General features: G+C 41.9%; 1 protein-coding gene across 4 annotated transcripts in view; it reads right to left on the reverse strand.

Annotated features, from left to right (window-relative positions):
• Positions 1-18,893, reverse strand: part of naalad2 (N-acetylated alpha-linked acidic dipeptidase 2) — a 147,505-nt gene that overhangs the window by 76,446 nt on the left and 52,166 nt on the right. For all 4 annotated transcript variants that reach the window (XM_069890861.1, XM_069890860.1, XM_069890858.1 and 1 more), the window contains 2 exons: positions 7,892-7,993; positions 2,316-2,441 (listed from right to left, as the gene is read on the reverse strand). In XM_069890861.1, coding sequence (XP_069746962.1) covers positions 2,316-2,441; positions 7,892-7,993 — 228 coding nt within the window. The remainder of the gene's footprint in view (positions 1-2,315; positions 2,442-7,891; positions 7,994-18,893) is intronic.

Below are 18,893 nucleotides of genomic sequence, written 5' to 3' on the forward strand. Positions count from 1 at the left end.
GGCCTGTTGCCGTATGTATATGTGTATATATGTATACATACACAAATATTCTTTGGCTTGGCTTCGTGGACGAAGATTTATGGAGGGGGTAAATGTCCACGTCAGCTGCAGGCTCGTTTGTGGCTGACAAGTCCGATGCGGGACAGGCAGACATGGTTGCAGCGGTTGCAGGGGAAAATTGGTTGGTTGGGGTTGGGTGTTGGGTTTTTCCTCCTTTGTCTTTTGTCAGTGAGGTGGGCTCTGCGGTCTTCTTCAAAGGAGGTTGCTGCCCGCCAAACTGTGAGGCGCCAAGATGCACGGTTGGAGGCGATATCAGCCCACTGGCGGTAGTCAGTGTGGCAGGTACCAAGAGATTTCTTTAGGCAGTCCTTGTACCTCTTCTTTGGTGCACCTCTGTCACGGTGGCCAGTGGAGAGCTCGCCATATAACACGATCTTGGGAAGGCGATGGCCCTCCATTCTGGATACGTGACCCACCCAGCGCAGTTGGGTCTTCAGCAGCATGGATTCGATGCTTGCGGACTCTGCCATCTCGAGTACTTCAACGTTAGGGATGAAGTCGCTCCAATGAATGTTGAGGATGGAGCGGAGACAACACTGGTGGGAGCGTTCTAGGAGCCGTAGGTGATGCCGGTAGAGGACCCATGATTCGGAGCCGAACAGGAGTGTGGGTATGACAACGGCTCTGTATATGCTTATCTTTGTGAGGTTTTTCAGTTGGTTGTTTTTCCAGACTCTTTTGTGTAGTCTTCCAAAGGCGCTATTTGCCTTGGTGAGTCTGTTGTCTATCTTGTTGTCGATCCTTGCATCTGATGAAATGGTGCAGCCGAGATAGGTAAACTGGTTGACCGTTTTGAGTTTTGTGTGCCCGATGGAGATGTGGGGGGGCTGGTAGTCATGGTGGGGAGATGGCTGATGGAGGACCTCAGTTTTCTTCAGGCTGACTTCCAGGCCAAACATTTTGGCAGTTTCCGCAAAACAGGACGTCAAGCGCTGAAGAGCTGGATCTGAATGGGCAACTAAAGCGGCATCATCTGCAAAGAGTAGTTCACGGACAAGTTTCGCTTTTGTCTTGATGTGAGCTTGCAGGCGCCTCAGATTGAAGAGACTGCCATCCGTGTGGTACCGGATGTAAGCCTTCGACATCGTGAGCAGGAAAGGGCTTTGGCAAATACTAGAGCGCATCGGATGCCCCCCAAAGTTCCTCAACATGGTTATCTAACTGCACAAAAACCAACAAGGTCGGGTCAGATACAGCAATGAGCTCTCTGAATCCTTCTCCATTAACAATGGCGTGAAGCAAGGCTGTGTTCTCGCACCAACCCTCTTTTCAATCTTCTTCAGCATGACACAAATATACATACATACATAAAAAATGAAATATATATCTATATCTGTCTATATCTATATATAAATTATAGATGTATATTTGGAAGTGTTCTTAAGCCTTAATTTTTTTCTTAAAATTCCATTTTTGTTTGTAAATACTTGCTGAGCATTTTTCATTATTTCCTGGGTATTTTTGAAGGAACTGAAATAAACAGCTAGAAGGCAACAGAGGAAGATTTCCTTTATTATTTTCAAGTTTTTAAATGGCTTGCGAGATGTTAGTAGTTATGAAAAATAAAGGGATTAAAAATAAACAGGTTGATCAGATCATTGCTATTGAGTCACTAAAACTTTGAACTTCCCATGGCTCTTTCACCATACAAGGTACAGTGGTTGAAGAAGGACCACATCAGCTTCTCCAGGGAAACAGAGATGGGGTTAGTTATTAAAAATAAAGGGATTAAAAATAAACATGTTGATCAGATTATTGCTGTTGAGTCACTAAAACATTGAACTTCCCATGGCTCTTTCACCATATAACGTACAGTGGTTGAAGAAGGACCATATCAGCTTCTCCAGGGTAGCAGAGATGGGGTGGGAGCGAGTAATGAATGCTGGCCATAGCAGTGGTGACCATTCAGAGAATCAATTAAAAAGTTTGAAATCTCCCATGTGGAGATCCCAGATGCCTAGTTGAATCTGAACTGATGACTGGGAGCAAAATGTAAAATAGGATGCCACAGCTGCTCAAGCTGACAGAAATTTTTGTCCCCCATTTTCAGTTATTCGATAAATCTACTGATCAGAAGCTTGAGAAAATCCTCCCAAAGTAGGAAGTTAACAGTATTTGTGGTGAGCATAAAATTACTACACACTATTCAATAAATGTCTACCTCATCAATTTCATCAAAAATTAACACAATTTTAATTTGACAATTAGTTCTGCACAAAAATATGGTTTGGGCCAAAGATAGGAACAATCAGTACCTTGTTTCCTCGGAAAATTTTCCCATATCTAGCAATTGCAATCTTTCCCGTGCAGTTGATTCCCATATCTCTTTCCAGCGAGATGAAATCCTCAGGACGAGCATAATTAACATAGACCAGGTCCCCCTGCACACAAGTACAATTGCAGATTATTTGACAAGGCAATGAAAAATGCATTTCAATGCATCACGGGGAGAATCTTAAATGGTGAATAACATAACATTCAGAGGCTTTAACTTTAAAGCTATTTAACGACAAATGCTCCAAAACATTTCTCTCCCTATCTCTGACATGTACACATATGCACAAAGACATTTAGAAAGCTTTTATTTCAGTAAAGGGGAGTGAATATTTTAAGTTTTTATGGGAAGTAACAGTAAATGATTAGGATTTTAAATTGAAACACATGAAGATGGGAAGGCTGACCCCAAATGTGTACAGAAAAAAGCAAGGCGCTACTTGAAGATATGGACACACATCATACTGAACAATGTAGGTGTTGTATGTGAAGATTAACCAAATGACAAGGATAAGGAAAAGATGACAGCAAGAGTCATTTTCTGAACTGCTAAATCACTTTGTATTTTCCAAGACTCCTCAGGAGATTCAAATGGTCCCCTGGTCTGCAATTCATGCAAATTTTGGCTAATTTGCAGTGCGTTTTCAATTCTGTGCTGTTGATGTACATCAGAATACCAAACTAATCGAAGATGAAGTCATCAGAAGAGACTTTTAAAACAATTTGAGAAAAGATTAAAATCGTTCCATTTTCTATCTTCCACTGATTGCAGACTAAACAAGGCACAGTCGAAATAAAATATTCAGCCTGGCATTCACAGAGCACATCCCAGTTTCCATCTATTTAATTCCCCTGCCAATTCCCATACCTACCAGTCTCTGCCACCATAGTAGTTGTAAGCTTTGTGGCTACACCTGACCATCTCACCATACCCCCAATCTAGAGCCCAACACAGACCTCCCAGGTGAGGCAAAGTTTCACATGCAAATCCTCCAATACTGCATTAGGTACTCTCCACGTGGCCTCCTCTATATCAGTGAGACCAAGTGCAGATTGGGAGATCGCTTTGTTGAGCACCTACGCTCTGTTCTCACACACCAGCTGGAATTATTTCTGATTCACGTTCTAACATAGATCCATTTGTCATCAGCCTCATCAGTTTCCAAGATGTGCCCAAATGCAAACTTGAAGAACAGCACATGAGATTCCACTGGGTAACCCAATGAATTTTCAAATTTCAGTTAATCCCCACCCCCAATCATTTACTTCCATAAGTGCTACACCCTTTCCATTCTCCTATGCTATGAACTGAGAGGACCCAAAACTTAGCAGCAATAGAAATTCCCCAAGAAAATGGTTACTTAAACAAAAGTTGCTTTTAATTATCTTTAAACATTAAAACAGGATCAAACTCTAACTTATTACTATTAATTTAACTCCCTTCTAATTCTAAGTGCACATGTACATAATGTGTGTGCAAGTTCAGAAAAGTTCTTTGATTCACAGTCCAATCTCACTTCTCCAAGTTCACTGGCATCTGGCAATTCTTATACGGTGCACAGAAATTAACATTTATGAAATTCACCAGGATTTGGTGCTTGAAAGGTAGATGATTACCGTTCAGGAAGGTTCTTGTCGGTTTGCAGAGAGAGATTTGTTGTACACTGGACACCCACAACTGATTCCCTTTTAATCAGCCACTTCAGTGTCTTGCCAAAGAAACTTGCCCCATCAGGGTTTTCCAGATGATAACCTCTTTCTTTCAGGTCACCACAAGTTCCTTTTTGTTTCCCCTATTTCAAGTGAAATATTATGCAGCCAGTCCTCTTCTTTTGTATGGACCACAAGGAGTTTGACCAGGCTAAACTACAAACTCACAATCTGTCTTCAAAATCGGGTTTTTCCACAAGTTTGCCAGCTTGTCCTGTTCCAGTCCAGCTGCTGCTGTTGTACTGTAGAATTGAATTCTCTGTCTCACTCAGAGAAAACCAACTGCACTCAGACAGACTGCGGCTCCGGACCTAATCTTCCAAGTTCGTCATCTGTTGCTTTCCAAAACAATAATCCATTACTCCACAATATATCCAATTAACATCTATTTGTGAAGTCCTTACAGGCATACTTGAATGTTTTTGCAAAGGCAACCAGAGCCTGAACTGTCTGGCTTGAGTAGAGCTCTGGCATTTTAAATGAGATCTGTTTTGAAGTGTTTGTGTGTGACCCAACTAAAAAACCTGCCACAATTTATTTCCTTTAAAACATATCTATATACAATATAAAATATAACATAATCTGTCACACCTGGTAGATCCCAAAACTGCTTTCCATTCACCTCTCCCCCACCCTGGTGGTCTCCACTCTCACTCCCCTGCATTTTCCCCCCAATCGACTTTGTCCACTTTCATCTGTCCATTATCCATTTTTTAAAAACTTAGACATACAGCCCACAAGCCCATGCTGCCCAAATATGGCTAATTTGCAGTGGGTTTAACCTGCAACCCTCATAGGTTTTGAAGGATGGAGAAAATCAGAGCATCCGAAAGAAACCCACACAAATACTGGGAGAACGTACAAACTCCTTACAGACAACGCTGGATTTGAACCTGAGTCCTATTAGCACTTACCCCTCCCTAGTCCTGCCCCATTTATGCCTGCTATCTCCCTTTCCCAATTTATTCTCAAAGACAAGTCCCAATCCAAAGCTTTAACTGCCAGTGTATGCCAATGAATTCTCTATGAATTCATAACATCCAATTTCTTACAGCATCTGCAGTTTCTTGTGGTTCAGAATTACATTCCTATAGAGTTAGCTTTATTCATTTGTTTTAAGAAGAACAACGAATTTAGTAATTTGTAAATGAAACAAAAATATTCAGGGAAACTTCTCAATGCTAAAGCCCCATCAACTTCAGGTATGAACGGAATGGTTCAAAGTTCACATACTTTATTTCAGTTGTTATATAACCTTCTTTCAAATAGTGACCAGCTGGAGACCAAAACTTTTATAACAATTTTGTAGTTCCATAATAGTGTCCACAGTTCAGTTTATAATTCCTCAGTTTTGATTTCTGACAGGGTTAAAAGACCATGTTAGTTTGAAAGTGGAAGGAAGAGAAATTTACAATCTTATGTTTTCACTAATACATTTAAAAATTCTCAATAAATTGCCGAATAGTGAAAAGCTGTGCAGTCAGCTTTCAACAACAAAGTTTACTTTCTTTCAAACTATTGATTTTAAACAAGATGGTATAGATAAACTGAATGTAGAGAAATCTAGAAATAAATGGGAAAGTGATTTATCTTATGATATACCTCAGAAGGATTGGGAGGTCATGTGTCATGAAGGGGTAACTAAATTGATTAATACAAGATAGAGTTTGGTTAATTATAATTTTTTTAACATCAGTTGAATTTGACTCCTGAGAAATTGAAGAAATATGGATTTAGTAATTTGGATTTATGTTTTAGATGTGAATTAAATACTGGAACATTTTTACATGCAGTCTGGTTTTGTGATAAAGTTCAGCCATTTTGGAAAAAATCAGAGTATTTTTTGAAAAATTATTTAAGATTAAATTACCATTAGGCTCAGAAATTTTTTGTTGGGTTGTACTGTTTCATTGACTGGTTTGGAGTTGGATAAGTTTCAGATAGCTTTTGTTCATTTAGTAATGGCACAGAAATGTGTTGCAATTACATGGAAAGATAATGTAGAAGTTAATATAGTTATTTGGCGTAATGAATTGAGATCTTGTATTTATATGGAAAAATAACATAATTTGCATGATAATTTGCATTCTTTGTTCAGATGTGGTCACCTAATTTGGAATCTATGGGTTTAGAAATATCTTAAAATATTGTATTGTTTAAGTTTTTAACTATTTGATAAATGGTTTTTTTTTAGCTCTCCTTGCAGGGCTGGCTGAGGTGGGTGGGTGGGGGGGGGGTGGGGAGTAGGTGTTTAGTTTACTTTGTTTTTGTTTTATGTATTATTTTTATGTAATTTGAAAACCTTTTTTTTTTAAATATTGATTTTAAGCAAAGGCCACATTGCAAATTAAATAAAATATTGGTAATGACATCACAAAATTTAAATTTGCTAAGAATGAGATATGAAAAAAGTGGAAACATCTGGTAAATTACATTGTACACAATCACTTTCCATATAACCATTTACGGCGCAGAAACAGTCCATGTCATAAGATATCTGTACAATTAATATTTATTTAACTACGACACAATTGCACTGCTGGAAATGAACTGGTTTGTTTCTCCACAGAAGGTACCATTCATCGCACATTTCATTCTTTGATAAACTTCACTGAAATGAGTCATTTGTTTTGTCCGAAGGTTGTGCATCTTGGGAATTCTCTGCTGCAGAGTGTTGTGGATATTCAGTTAATGAAATGAATCAATTCTTTGGAATCCTGAGGAAATCAAATGATTGGACAGGGTTTGATGCAAAGATCATCAATCATCTTAATAGATTTGGCTCTGATTTTTTTAAAAATTACAGGCTCTGACCTCCCATCCATTTACTACGTCGACTTCGGATGCTGCTTCAAGAAGGCAGCCAACATTATAAAAGGCCCCCCCATCATCCTTGTCATCCTCTTCTTGCTGCTACCTTTGGGGAGAAGGTACAGAAGTCTGAAGACCTGCACATCTAGATTCAAGAGCAACTTCTTTCCAACAGCTATCAGCTTCTCAATCCTCTTCTTGCTACATTAATCATGGACTGCTCTAATACTACAAAAGGACTGATTGCACTGTAGCAAAGTCACTTTCTTTGCACTAGAATAACAATATTTATCTATCTTTCATATTTATTGACTCTTAAATTCAATTACATATACTATCGTAGTTGTTTCTTTTACAAAAAACACCAAGAATTTCAAGGCACATATATTATACAATGTATACGGCAATAAACTCATCATTCTATTTATTATGTCACTATCCTTTTTACCATCAGCTATGAGCATTGTCTTTCAATCCAAACAATTTTTACCAGTGTTAGATATTTAAATAGAAGTGTAACCAAATGCTGGAGAAACTCAGCATCCATAGGAGGTAAACACATGTTACTGATGTTTCGGGCCTGTGCCTTTCATCAAGATATGAAAAAAAAACAGGCAGGCTTCTGAATAAAAGAATGGGCTGAGGGAGGAGTACAGACCAACAGACAAAGGTGATAATTGGATTTGAAGAGGCGGCCAGGAGAAAGGAAAGACGAGAATTGATGGGGGGGGGGGCACGTTTGGCTCTGTGGAGGGAGAGGGACTAAAGGAAATAAGTTAATGCCACCTGGTTGGAGGGTGCCCAGATGGAATACGAGGTGTTGTTCCTCCAATTACAGGTGATCTCAGGCAATAGCAGGGATCTCCCAATGGCCATTGCTGGAAACGTTGGTTATATATCTTACCTCCTACATACACTGCGAGACCTACTGGGTTCCTGCACCTTAAGAATATTCTACACCCGCTCAGAGACATCTTTGAGTTTTTAACCATCACCACATCTGTAATAAAGTGTTTCCAGAATGAGATGAGCTTACTACTGGCATCCCTGCTGGAGAGTAGGCATTGAAAGGTGGCTCCAGGTCCTCTACATTCTCATAGCCAGGAGGCAGTGGTTCAAAGAGGGATGTATTGAAGATCTGAAAATAAAGCAGTTTGTTCACTTAATGTATGCAAATGGCATTTGAAAAAATTAAGATTGTATTGCTTCTCGCCTCCTTCCTTTTCTCTCTTCTGTCCCATTCGTTTGACTTCTGTGCGGCAGACATGTTTATTTAATTTTTCCATTTAATCTGGCTTCCTCTAAATTACTCTTCCTGAGATTCTCCCATCTCCATCTATTTTCTGTCCCCATTTGCCTGAGTTACAGTTGTTCCTTCCCATTTTAGTTTGTTAAATATATAATATTTTGCTCCAAACATCACACGCATTCCACTCATTTTTATGATGAACAGGTTGGAATGGCAATAATACACCTTGATTTAGGTTGGCATTTTAGACAGGAGATCTGAGGTAGCAGGGATGAACTAGGGAGATGATCAGGGGGGTGGAGACAGGCATTTTGTTGGGGGTGATTGTTACCTGAAAGAGTTATGTGAGTAGCAACCAGTTAATACCAAGGAGAACCAGTTGCTAAACTAGGATAAGGAGATCTACATGAATAAACACTGTTGTCTGCGGAGAAAGCCATCGCTCAATGCAATGAAGACAGGCAGCTGTGTTGGGTATTATGGAGAGTTGGTCTTGTCAGTTGAGGTATGCTTGCCTTGCAAAAATATAATTCTATAAGGCCATTTACTTACAATTATAGTTTATTTCAACATTTTGGCTGTAACTATTACAACTGTAATTAATCACTTGCTGTTACCTTAGTGCTTAAATAAATTAATATCTCAATGTACTTTAAATTCAGGCACTTTTTTTTCCAGAATTCCTCTTTATTCTGCAGATTAAGGGCAATTCTAACTCTGGTCTGCAACACAGGTAGATTGTTTTTTTTAATTTTTTTTATTTTTCACACTATTGACCAAGATACATTCAGACATTTTTCTTCTTAAATATATACAGTGTCGTTTTCTCCCCCTTTTTCCCCCCACCCTTCCCTCCCTCCCTCACTCCCTTCCCCATTTATTTAAAGTTCAATCTATAAGATACATTAAACCCGTTAAACAATGATGTCACTTAATAAAAATAAACAAGAAATTTTACTGAGTCAGTTCTTTTCGTTATCTTCTCCTTCTGTCATTTTAGGTGGTGGAAGTCCACGGTAGGATTTCTCTATTGTGTTTCATGTATGGCTCCCATATTTGTTCGAATATTGTAATGTTATTTCTTCAATTATATGTTATTTTTTCTAATGGAATACATTTATTCATTTCTATATATCATTGTTGTATTCTCAAGATGTCTTCTAATTTCCAGGTTGACATAATACATTTTTTTGCTACAGCTAGGGCTATCATAACAAATCTTTTTTGAGAGAACAGTCAAGATCCAAGAGACTCTGGATTTTTGAAGAGGGTGAAGTGACAACAAATGTGGGATAGGACAGACACTAATATTAAGAGAAATAGAAAATTAAGGCCCTACCCTGGAAGATTCCTCACTGATGTTCACTGTGGCAGTGGTCCAAGTAAGACCAGGCCTATTGGGTGGTACAGAATTGGCCTTAAATATCTAATTGAGCCTTAAATAATCATGTACCTAAAATCAATCATTTTATCTCCAGTGAGAGAGACCACTGTGTGCTATACAATATCAATGCTTACAGAGTACCAAATCCCCAAAGTTCTCTTGTAGTGAACAAAGTGCTGGAAATAAAAAAAATCTAGAAATGTTGGTCAACTGTAAATGATGGAAGTATTCTGAAGATCAGGCAGCATTCCAATAAAGTAGAGCTGTGTTCTTTTTCAAAAAATACAATTCCAAATCATTCTTAATGTAAAAAAAAATGAAATCAAATCTGATACCAAAAATATTTTTAAATAATTTATGTTGTGTTAAAAAAGTTACTGTATTGGTCAATGAAGTCAATCAACTGTGCACTTCTCTAGCATCAATGGAAACACACATTTCTGGCACAAATAACATTCCAGCTCCAGAAGCCAATGCTGAGAACCAGAAACCCTTCTCAGCATGTGTGCCTCCTCTATCATTAGGCTTTTTTAAACTGCAGCACCGAGGCATCCCTTCTGGGACCCAGCTGTGATTACTGAGGCAAAGGTGCTGGAAGCACCTTTTAAACTGCAGGGGGAAATCAACCCATTAAAATCACCAACCCAGCAATTTAAGGGGCATCCAATCCCCGTGATGATGGGGTAAATGATGCATCACATACTAACAAGAACTATTGGTAATTCTCCACCGCACCCCCCCCCCACCCCCATCAGTCACCACCCCCATCATCAATCGCACACCCCAGCAACATCCCGCTGCCGGGAAAGCTAAGCCGTCACTGTGAACTGGGGTGGCGCTCACAGCAGCGACAGTTCGCGGCCCCCCGGTGTCCCCCCAACTCCCTGTAGCAGCAACCTCTCTCCTTCCCCACCCTCAATGGCAGCAACCCCTCTTCCCAACCCTGCAGCAGTGACCCCTCTTCTCTCCCCACCCCCGCAGCACCACCTCCTCCCCGCACACATGCGACAGTGGCTTTTTTTTCTTTCTCTCTCCCACTCTATCCCTCCCCTCTTCTCTCCACCCCCACCACAGCAGTGGTCTCTCTCACTCACACACACCAACCCCCGGCAGTGATCTCGCTCTCTCCCCCCTCACCCACGGCAGTGACTTTTCTCTCTTCCCCCGCCCCGCGACAGTGATGTCTCTCTCTCTCTCTCTCCCTCCACCCCGCCCCCCCCTCCCACAGCAGCAACCTCTCTCTCTCACCATCACCGCGGCTGTGACATCTCCCCCTCCCTCCTGGCAGTGATCTCTCTATCGACCCTCTCTTCCTTCACCCACGACAGTGACTTCTCTCCCTCCCCCCCTCCCCCCTTCCCCCCTCGTGGCAGCGATCACTCTCTCTCTCTCCCTCCTCCTCCCCCCCCACCCCTGTGACAGTGACCCCTCTTCTCCTTCCTCCTCCTGCCCCCCACGGCAGCGACGCCTCTTCTTCCCCCCCTCCTCCCTCCGTGGCAGCAGCCCCTTTTCTCCCCCAAATTGTGGACCGCCTCTCTCTCCCCACCCCCCTCAGCAGTGGCCCCTCTCTCCCCCAATCACGGCAGGCACTTTAGCAAGAGGTATCCCTATGATGGCAGCGCACAAACGCTGATTCACCTCAGGAACTGGGCCGGCCATTTTCCTGTTCAAATTGCCTGAGGCTGCAACCTAAGTAAGTTTAACTGGGTTCCCTGACAGGTCAGGGACCCAGTTGGATTAGCCCCACGCTGACCAGTTCGGACCCTTTCTAGCATGAGTGGGGCACTAACCAGTCAAATTGCCCAGTTAACCCCATTTTACACAGGAATTTGAAAGGGCCTAATCACTTGTAGAATTTTATCCCCTTTTTATGGGGTGTCAATCTGGAAAAAACACTGCATCCAAAACTGTTGTGGCACCAAGGAACAATTCTTCATTTTACACTCTGCCATTCTATTAATACAGCACAAAACCATAACACCTATGGATCCAAGAAGTGGAATCTAGTCTTAGTATGTGGGGTGCTGCATGGCTAACTTTCAGACAGAGAACTGAATATGAATGGAATTATCTATTCACGAAGAAGGTCCAATGACGGCAATTAAAGTAATATTCCTGGCAATATGACCAATGTTTATCATTTAAAGACAACAAAATCCACTAACTGCTTATCTCAATGCTGTTTATGGCTTTCCTAAGTGCTGTAATGTGAGCTGTTTTTAAAGTGAGGCTGGGAGGGTTTTATTTCCTATCTGTCTTCTTTACTTCTTGTGTGCCTTGTAGATAGCTTGGAAGCCATGGTGTGTGTAGGAGGAGAAACAAATAGCTTGGAGGCCATGATGTGTATAGGAGGAGAAACAAATAGCTTGGAGGCCATGCTGTGTGTAGGAGGAGAAACAAATAGCTTGGAGGCCATGATGTGTATCGGAGGAGAAACAAATAGCTTGGAGGCCATGCTGTGTGTAGGAGGAGAAACAAATAGGTTGGAGGCCATGCTGTGTGAAGGAGGAGAAACAAGTAGCTTGGAGGCCATGCTGTCTATAGGAGGAGAAACAAATAGCTTGGAGGCCATGCTGTGTGTAGAAGGAGAAACAAATAGCTTGGAAGCCATGCTGTGTGTAGGAGGAGAAACACATAGCTTGGAGGCCATGTTGTGTGTAGGAGGAGAAACAAATAGCTTGGAGGCCATGCTGTGTGTAGAAGGTGAAACAAATAGCTTGGAGGCCATGCTGTGTGTAGAAGGTGAAACAAATAGCTTGGAGGCCATGCTGTGTGTAGGAGGAAAAACAAATAGGTTGGAGGCCATGCTGTGTGTAGGAGGAGAAACAAATAGCTTGGAGGCCATGCTTTTTGTAGGAGGAGAAACAAAAGAGGAGGAAGACCAGCCCCTTTGTATGTGTTTATATGGTTTTGCTACTCCAGAACAAAATGGAAGTTGTCAAGTGGTTCTTTTCCAAAATAAAAGTTACCACATATTTTTGACGACGAGGTGAACTAGTTTTGTGGAAGTGTTGACCTGTTTTGAACCAGAGCTTTGTGTTTGGATGGCTACATTTGGGATGATTGGTGAATTCATGGAAGGAAATGGGGCTTGGTTGGAAGAAAGGTTAGGACACTTTTTCTGTGCTAATGGAATTATGGAGGAGGCTAAGAAGTGCTTTATTTTCCTGAATGCATGTGGGGCAAGGGCTTACAAATTGAAAAGGAACTTAACCGTACCATAGAAACTGGGTTTTGGGGGAGGTGGGGGGAAATTGCATTTGACGAACTGGTCAAGCTCATAGGGAACCACCACAATCTGAAATCTTCTGTGATAGTCGAGGGGAGCCGAAACATTTACAGTGGTTGGGCATCATAGAGTCCATCCAGTTTCTGAGATGGGCAGCTCCCATTGTACCAGTTTTGAAGGCAGAGAAAATGGTGAGGATATGTGGGGACTTATGGTGAATCAGGTCTCTAAGTTGGAGGCATACCCATTGCCATGGGTGGAAGACCTGTTTGCAACCTTCAGGGCGTAAGCTATTTACAAAGCTTGATATGAACCACACTTACCAACAGCTGCTGCACGATGAAGATTCAAAGGAGTATGTCACAATTAACACGCATAAGGGATTATTTAAATACAATTGCCTGGTGTTGGAGTGGCTTCCAGCCCTGCCATTTTCTAAAGGACAATGGACACCTTGCTGCAGGGGATTCCGCACATAGCAGTGTATCTGGAGATATTTTGATCACAAGAGCCATGAGGTGGAGTATCTGGCTAATTTGGAACAGGTGTTGAAGAGGCTCTCAGATGCAGGGCTGCAATTGAAATGCAGCAAATGAGTGTCCTTGGCACCACATCTGACCTACCTGGGACACAAGATCACAGCTGAGGGACTCTGCCCCATGGAGGACAAAATGAGAGCTATCAAGGAGGCCCCAAGCTCAAAGGGAATCTCGGAACCTAGATCATTTTTGGGCATGGTGAATTATTATGGAAAGTTTCTTCCTGACCTCTCAAGGGTTTTGGCCCCATTGTACAAGCTGTTGTACAATAGCACCAAGTGGCAGTGATGTGAAGAGCAGGAGGAAGCTTTCAAGAACTCCTCCATTCAGCAAAGCTTCGGGTTCACAATGACCCAGATAAGGGGATCACCCTTTCATGTGATGCCTTGCCCTTTGGAATAGGAGCAGTTCTCTCACGTGTAATGGAAGACCGTTTAGAGAAGCCTATTGGTTTTGCTTCACATTCCCTAACGGCTGCTGAGAAGAGATCATCACAGCTAGAAAAGAAGGTCTGGCCATTGTTTTTGCAGTCAAACATTTTCATCAATACCTCTATGGATGTGCATCAACAACTTATACAGATCATGAACCACTGATGAGGCTGTTCAGTGAGATCAGATGCATCCCACCGCTAGCCTCAGATAGAATACAGCATTGGGCTCTCACATTGTCAGCCTACCAGTATACTATTGTGTACAGAGCAGGTGGGGATAATGCAAACGCCAATGCGTTGAGTCGCCTACCTTAAACTGAGACACCGGATACTACATGTGCCTCCAGATTCAGTGTTTTCATTGGAAAGGGTGTCAGAGACACCTGTAAAGGCAACTCAGATAAAGCAGTGGGCAGAGAGGGACCCAGTCCTGTCTCAAGTCAAGACTTTCCTTTCACAAGATGGCCCAGTATCATGGAAGGAGAGGAAATGAAACCTTTAACCAAATGCAAGACAGAATTGAGTCTGCAGGAATGTTGCATTTTATTGGGGGGGGGGGGAAGGGGTGGAGGGGGACAAAAATCCTCGTGCTTCCCCAGGACATTCAAAGATTATGAAGAAGTTCATGAGACTCATCCAGGCGTTGTCTCGAATGAAAAGCCTTGCAAGATCCTACATTTGGTGGCCAAGAATGGATCAGGATCTGGAGAACAAGGTAAAAATCATGCACGGAATGTCAGATCAATCAGAAAATGCCACCAGCAGCACTTTTACACTGATGGGAGTGGCCAGACCGCCCCTGGTCTAGGCTACATTTGGACTTTGCTTGCCCTTTTATAGAGCAAATGTTTATAGTAATGGTGGATGCACATTCCAAATGGATAGAAGCTCACATCATGGGCAACATTACAGCCCATTCAACCATAGACAAACTCAGGCAAGTGTTTGCAGTCCAGGGGTTGTCTGACGTTTACCAGTGAGCTGTTCAGTGAGTTCATGCAGCAGAATGACATTCATCACATCTGGATGGCCCCTTTCCACCCAGCTTCAAATGGTTTGGCTGAGTTCAGACAGTGAAGGAAGATCTGAAGAGGATGATGGACTCTCTTTGCATCAGGCTTTCACATTTCTTGTTTAAACACCGCCTTACACCACAGACAACTGCACGCACTCCAGTGGAGATGCTGATGGACGAGGGCCCAAGTCAAGATTGGACCTGCTGCACCAGGACACGAAGGGAAGAGTGGAGAGAAAGCAGGAAAAGCAGAATGAGGGATGTGATCAATATGCACGAGAAAGACAGTTAAATGCTGATGACAATGTTTATGTGAAAAACAATCAGCCCTGGGGTTATTCTTAAGCAGAGATGGCCTGTCTCCTATGTTGTTAAGCTGACTGATGGATGTGTTTTCTGCAGACGTCAGGACCATGTGCAAATGGGTCATGATACATACTCGGAGGTAAACAGTTCCATGGAGTTTCCACTGAGACAGACTACTGTGGAAGTGTGTTCCTCAGTGACTTTGCCAGAGACAGAGACACTGGTTGAGGGTCTCCTGAAGAGGATGGACATTCATACACAGACCCCTCTTATGTCCCCAATACTAGATCCACCCAAAACACCTTCAGCAATGATTTAATCAGCGTTAGTGCTCAGATCACAGACAATCTCTGATTGGACAGTTTTTTTAGTAGACTAAGTGGGAATCTGACATTTTTTTTTAAAAGATGTTTTTATATTATTGAAGTGTTGCTGAGATATTATTATAAGTACAGAAGCCAACGACACCATTTCTGCTTATATTGATTCCGGGATGGGGTGGGGAGGGGGGGGGGGGGGAGAGAAGTGAGGTAATGTAAGCTGTTTTCAAAGTGAGGCTGGGAAGGGGTTCACTTCCTATCTGTCTTTACTTCCTGTGTACCTTGTAGATAGCTTGAAGGCAATGCTGTGTGTAGGAGAAACAACAGAGGAAGAAGACAAGCCTTTGTGTGTGTATATGGTTTTGCTCCTCCAGATAAAGTTGTTCTTTCAAGCTTGAAGTTGTCGAGTGGTTCTTTCTCAAAGTAGAAGATACCACACTTCATACCCATCAGTTAGCTCTACATGCATCTATTTTGCCTGTTGCAATGTCCCAAGAATGTGAAAACTATTGTACTAATATATACACACGAGGAAAAATATATGACTCTCACACGACCCACGATTCCTCTCACCCAAATCCTTAATGAAGCTAGGTCTGCACCATTGGTAGTAACCAAAAATCTTAGAAGTATTATTTTTAAGTTCTTGGCAAATTATGTCTTAAACAAACCTCAGAATTACTTATTCAGTTAAATGATGACACCATTCTGGCCAGATACACAAGGAAATTTAACAGGGAGAAAGATGTGTAGGTATTTCAGTGGAGTACAGGGAATTACAGTGCCACAAGAGAGGAACTGGTCAAAGTAGATTGGGAGGGGTTACTAGTAGGGAAGCCTGCAGAGCAGTAATGGATAGTTTCTGCAAGAAATGAGGAAGGTGCAAATAACGACATTTGAACAAAGAGGAAATATTGAAATAAAAGATGTCAATTAGAGAAGTTAAAGGCAACACAAAATCAAAAGAGGACAAATGGAAGCCAAAATTAGTGGGAAGATAGAGGATTGAAAACTTTATTAAAACTTGTATAAGGTAACTAAAAAAAGTCATAAGGAGGGAAAAGATAAAGTATGAAAGTAAGCTAGCAAATAATATCAAAGAGGATACAAAAAGATTCTTCAACTACATAAAGAGAAAAAGAGAGGTGAGAGACCACTAGAAAATGACATTGGAGAAATAATATTGGGAGAAAAGGTGATAGCAGAGGAACTAAATGAGTATTTTGCATCCATCTTCACTGAGGAAGACATTAGTATTGTGTCAGATGTCAAAGGGTATCGGAAAGGGAAGTAGGTGCAGTTACCATTTCAAGCAAGAAGGTGCTCAGAAAGATGAATGGTCTAAGAATGGATAAGTCTTTTGGATGAGATGGATTGCACCCTTGGGTTCTGAATGAAGTAGTAGAGATTATGGAAGGATTTGTAATAATTTTCAAGAATCAATGGATTTTGATACTGTCCCAGAGGACTGGAAAAATTACAAATATCCCCCCATTATTCAAAGAGAGAGGCAGTAGAAAAAAAAATTATAGACCAGTTACCTGACATTGAAGACAGTTAGCCAGAAGATGTTGGAGTCTATTGCAAAAGATGAGGTTATGGAATACTTGAAGGCATATGATAAGATAGGCCAAAGCCAGCACGGTTTCATTAAGGGAAAATCTTGGTTAACAAACCTTTTGAAATTCTTTTAAGCAACATTGGGTGTTGTGCATTTGGATTTTCAAAAGGCCATTGACAAGGTGCCACATATGAGACTACTAAACAAGACAAGGAAACATATTAGTGTGGGTAGAGCATTGTCTGATTGGCAGGAAGCAGAGAGTTGGAAAACAGGGATCATATTCATATACTGTTGTTAGTGGTGTTCCACAAGAATGGGTGTTGGGGCCACTTCTTTTTATGTTGTATATTAATGATTTGGATTGCAGAATTAATGGCTTTGTGGCCAAGTTTACAGATGATATGAAGGTAGGTCGAGGAGCAGATAGCATAGAGGAAACATGGAGGCTGCAAAAGGACTTAGACTAGAAGAATGGGCAGAGAAGTGGCAAATAAAATAGTGTTGGAAAGTGTTTGGTCATGCACTTTGGTAGAAAAAATAAAAGGGAAGGCTATATTTTTAAATGAGAAGAAAGGGACTTGGGAGTCCTTATGCAGGATAGCTTACATGTTGAGTCAGTGGTGAAGAAGGCAAATGTAATGCTAGCTGTGAAAGAATATATAGAAATATTTTTGTGAGATAAATTGGGAAAAGTAAGAGTAGGGTTACATATAGATCTTATCTGAAATACTGGAGAATTCATATCCACAGTGACTTTGCAGAAATTGTGAAGAGCCTGTTCGGCTCTGAATCATGGGTCCTCTACCGGCATCACCTACAGTTCCTAGAACGCTTCCATCAGCGCTGTCTCCGCTCCATCCTCAACATTCATTGGAGTGACTTCATCACCAACATCGAAGTACTCAAGCTGGCAGAATCCGCAAGCATCGAATCGACGCTGCTGAGGACCCAACTGCGCTGGGTAGGTCACGTCTCCAGAATGGAGGACCATCGCCTTCCCAACATCGTGTTCTATGGCGAGATCTCCATTGGCCACCGAGACAGAGGTGCACCAAAGAAGAGGTACAAGGACTGCTTAAAGAAATCTCTTGGTGCCTGCCACATTGACCACCGCCAGTGGGCTGATATCGCCTCCAACCGTGCATCTTGGCGCCTCACAGTTCGGCGGGCAGCAACCTCCTTTGAAGAAAACTGCAGAGCCCACCTCACTGACAAAAGACAAAGGAGGAAAAACCCAACACCCAACCAACCAATTTTCCCTTGCAACCACTGCAACCATGCCTGCCTGTCCCGCATCGGACTTGTCAGTTACCAACGAGCCTGCAGCAGACGTGGACGTACCCCTCCATAAATCTTCGTCCGCGAAGCCAAGCCAAAGCATATGGAGACTTCACAAGTAGGTGATAACTGAACTGACATTGGGAAATAATGGACTATTGTCTTTAAAGCAACAGCAAGAGACATGCTGACTGCTGATACCTTTTTGCAAGGCTTTTGACAAGAGTGCTCAGAGGTCACTGATGGGTTCTTTTTACCTAAAAACAACAGATGAACTAGAAGGCTGACTCCTATTGTTTGCTGGAGAAGGTCATGTTGTTTTGCAAGCTCAGTCTCAGAGAAAGAGAGAATGAGAGAGAGCAGTCTCTGACTGAAGGTGTGTGACACAGAAAGCTGTAACAAGCAGGACAAGCTGTCTCAAGCAGAAGCTGTTGGAACTGAAACAGAAGCTGCAGAGTGGAGGATGTCTGAAAGTACTGGGTGTCCAGAGTTTCGCTTGGAATAAGGGAAACAGAAAGGAACTCTGTGATAACCTGAAAGAAAGAGATTATCTGGAGAACCCTGATGGGGCAAGTTTCATCAGCAAAAGAACGAGCTGACTGAGGGAAGTACCTCAGTTGTGGAAATCCTGGAACAACACATCTCTCTACAAAACCGACAAGAACCTTCCTGAGCGGTAATCTTTCGAGCACCAAAGCCTGGTGAACTTTATACATGTTAA

Source organism: Narcine bancroftii, chromosome 7 (assembly GCF_036971445.1).
Source record: "Narcine bancroftii isolate sNarBan1 chromosome 7, sNarBan1.hap1, whole genome shotgun sequence".
NCBI classification, from domain to species: Eukaryota; Metazoa; Chordata; class Chondrichthyes; order Torpediniformes; family Narcinidae; genus Narcine; species Narcine bancroftii.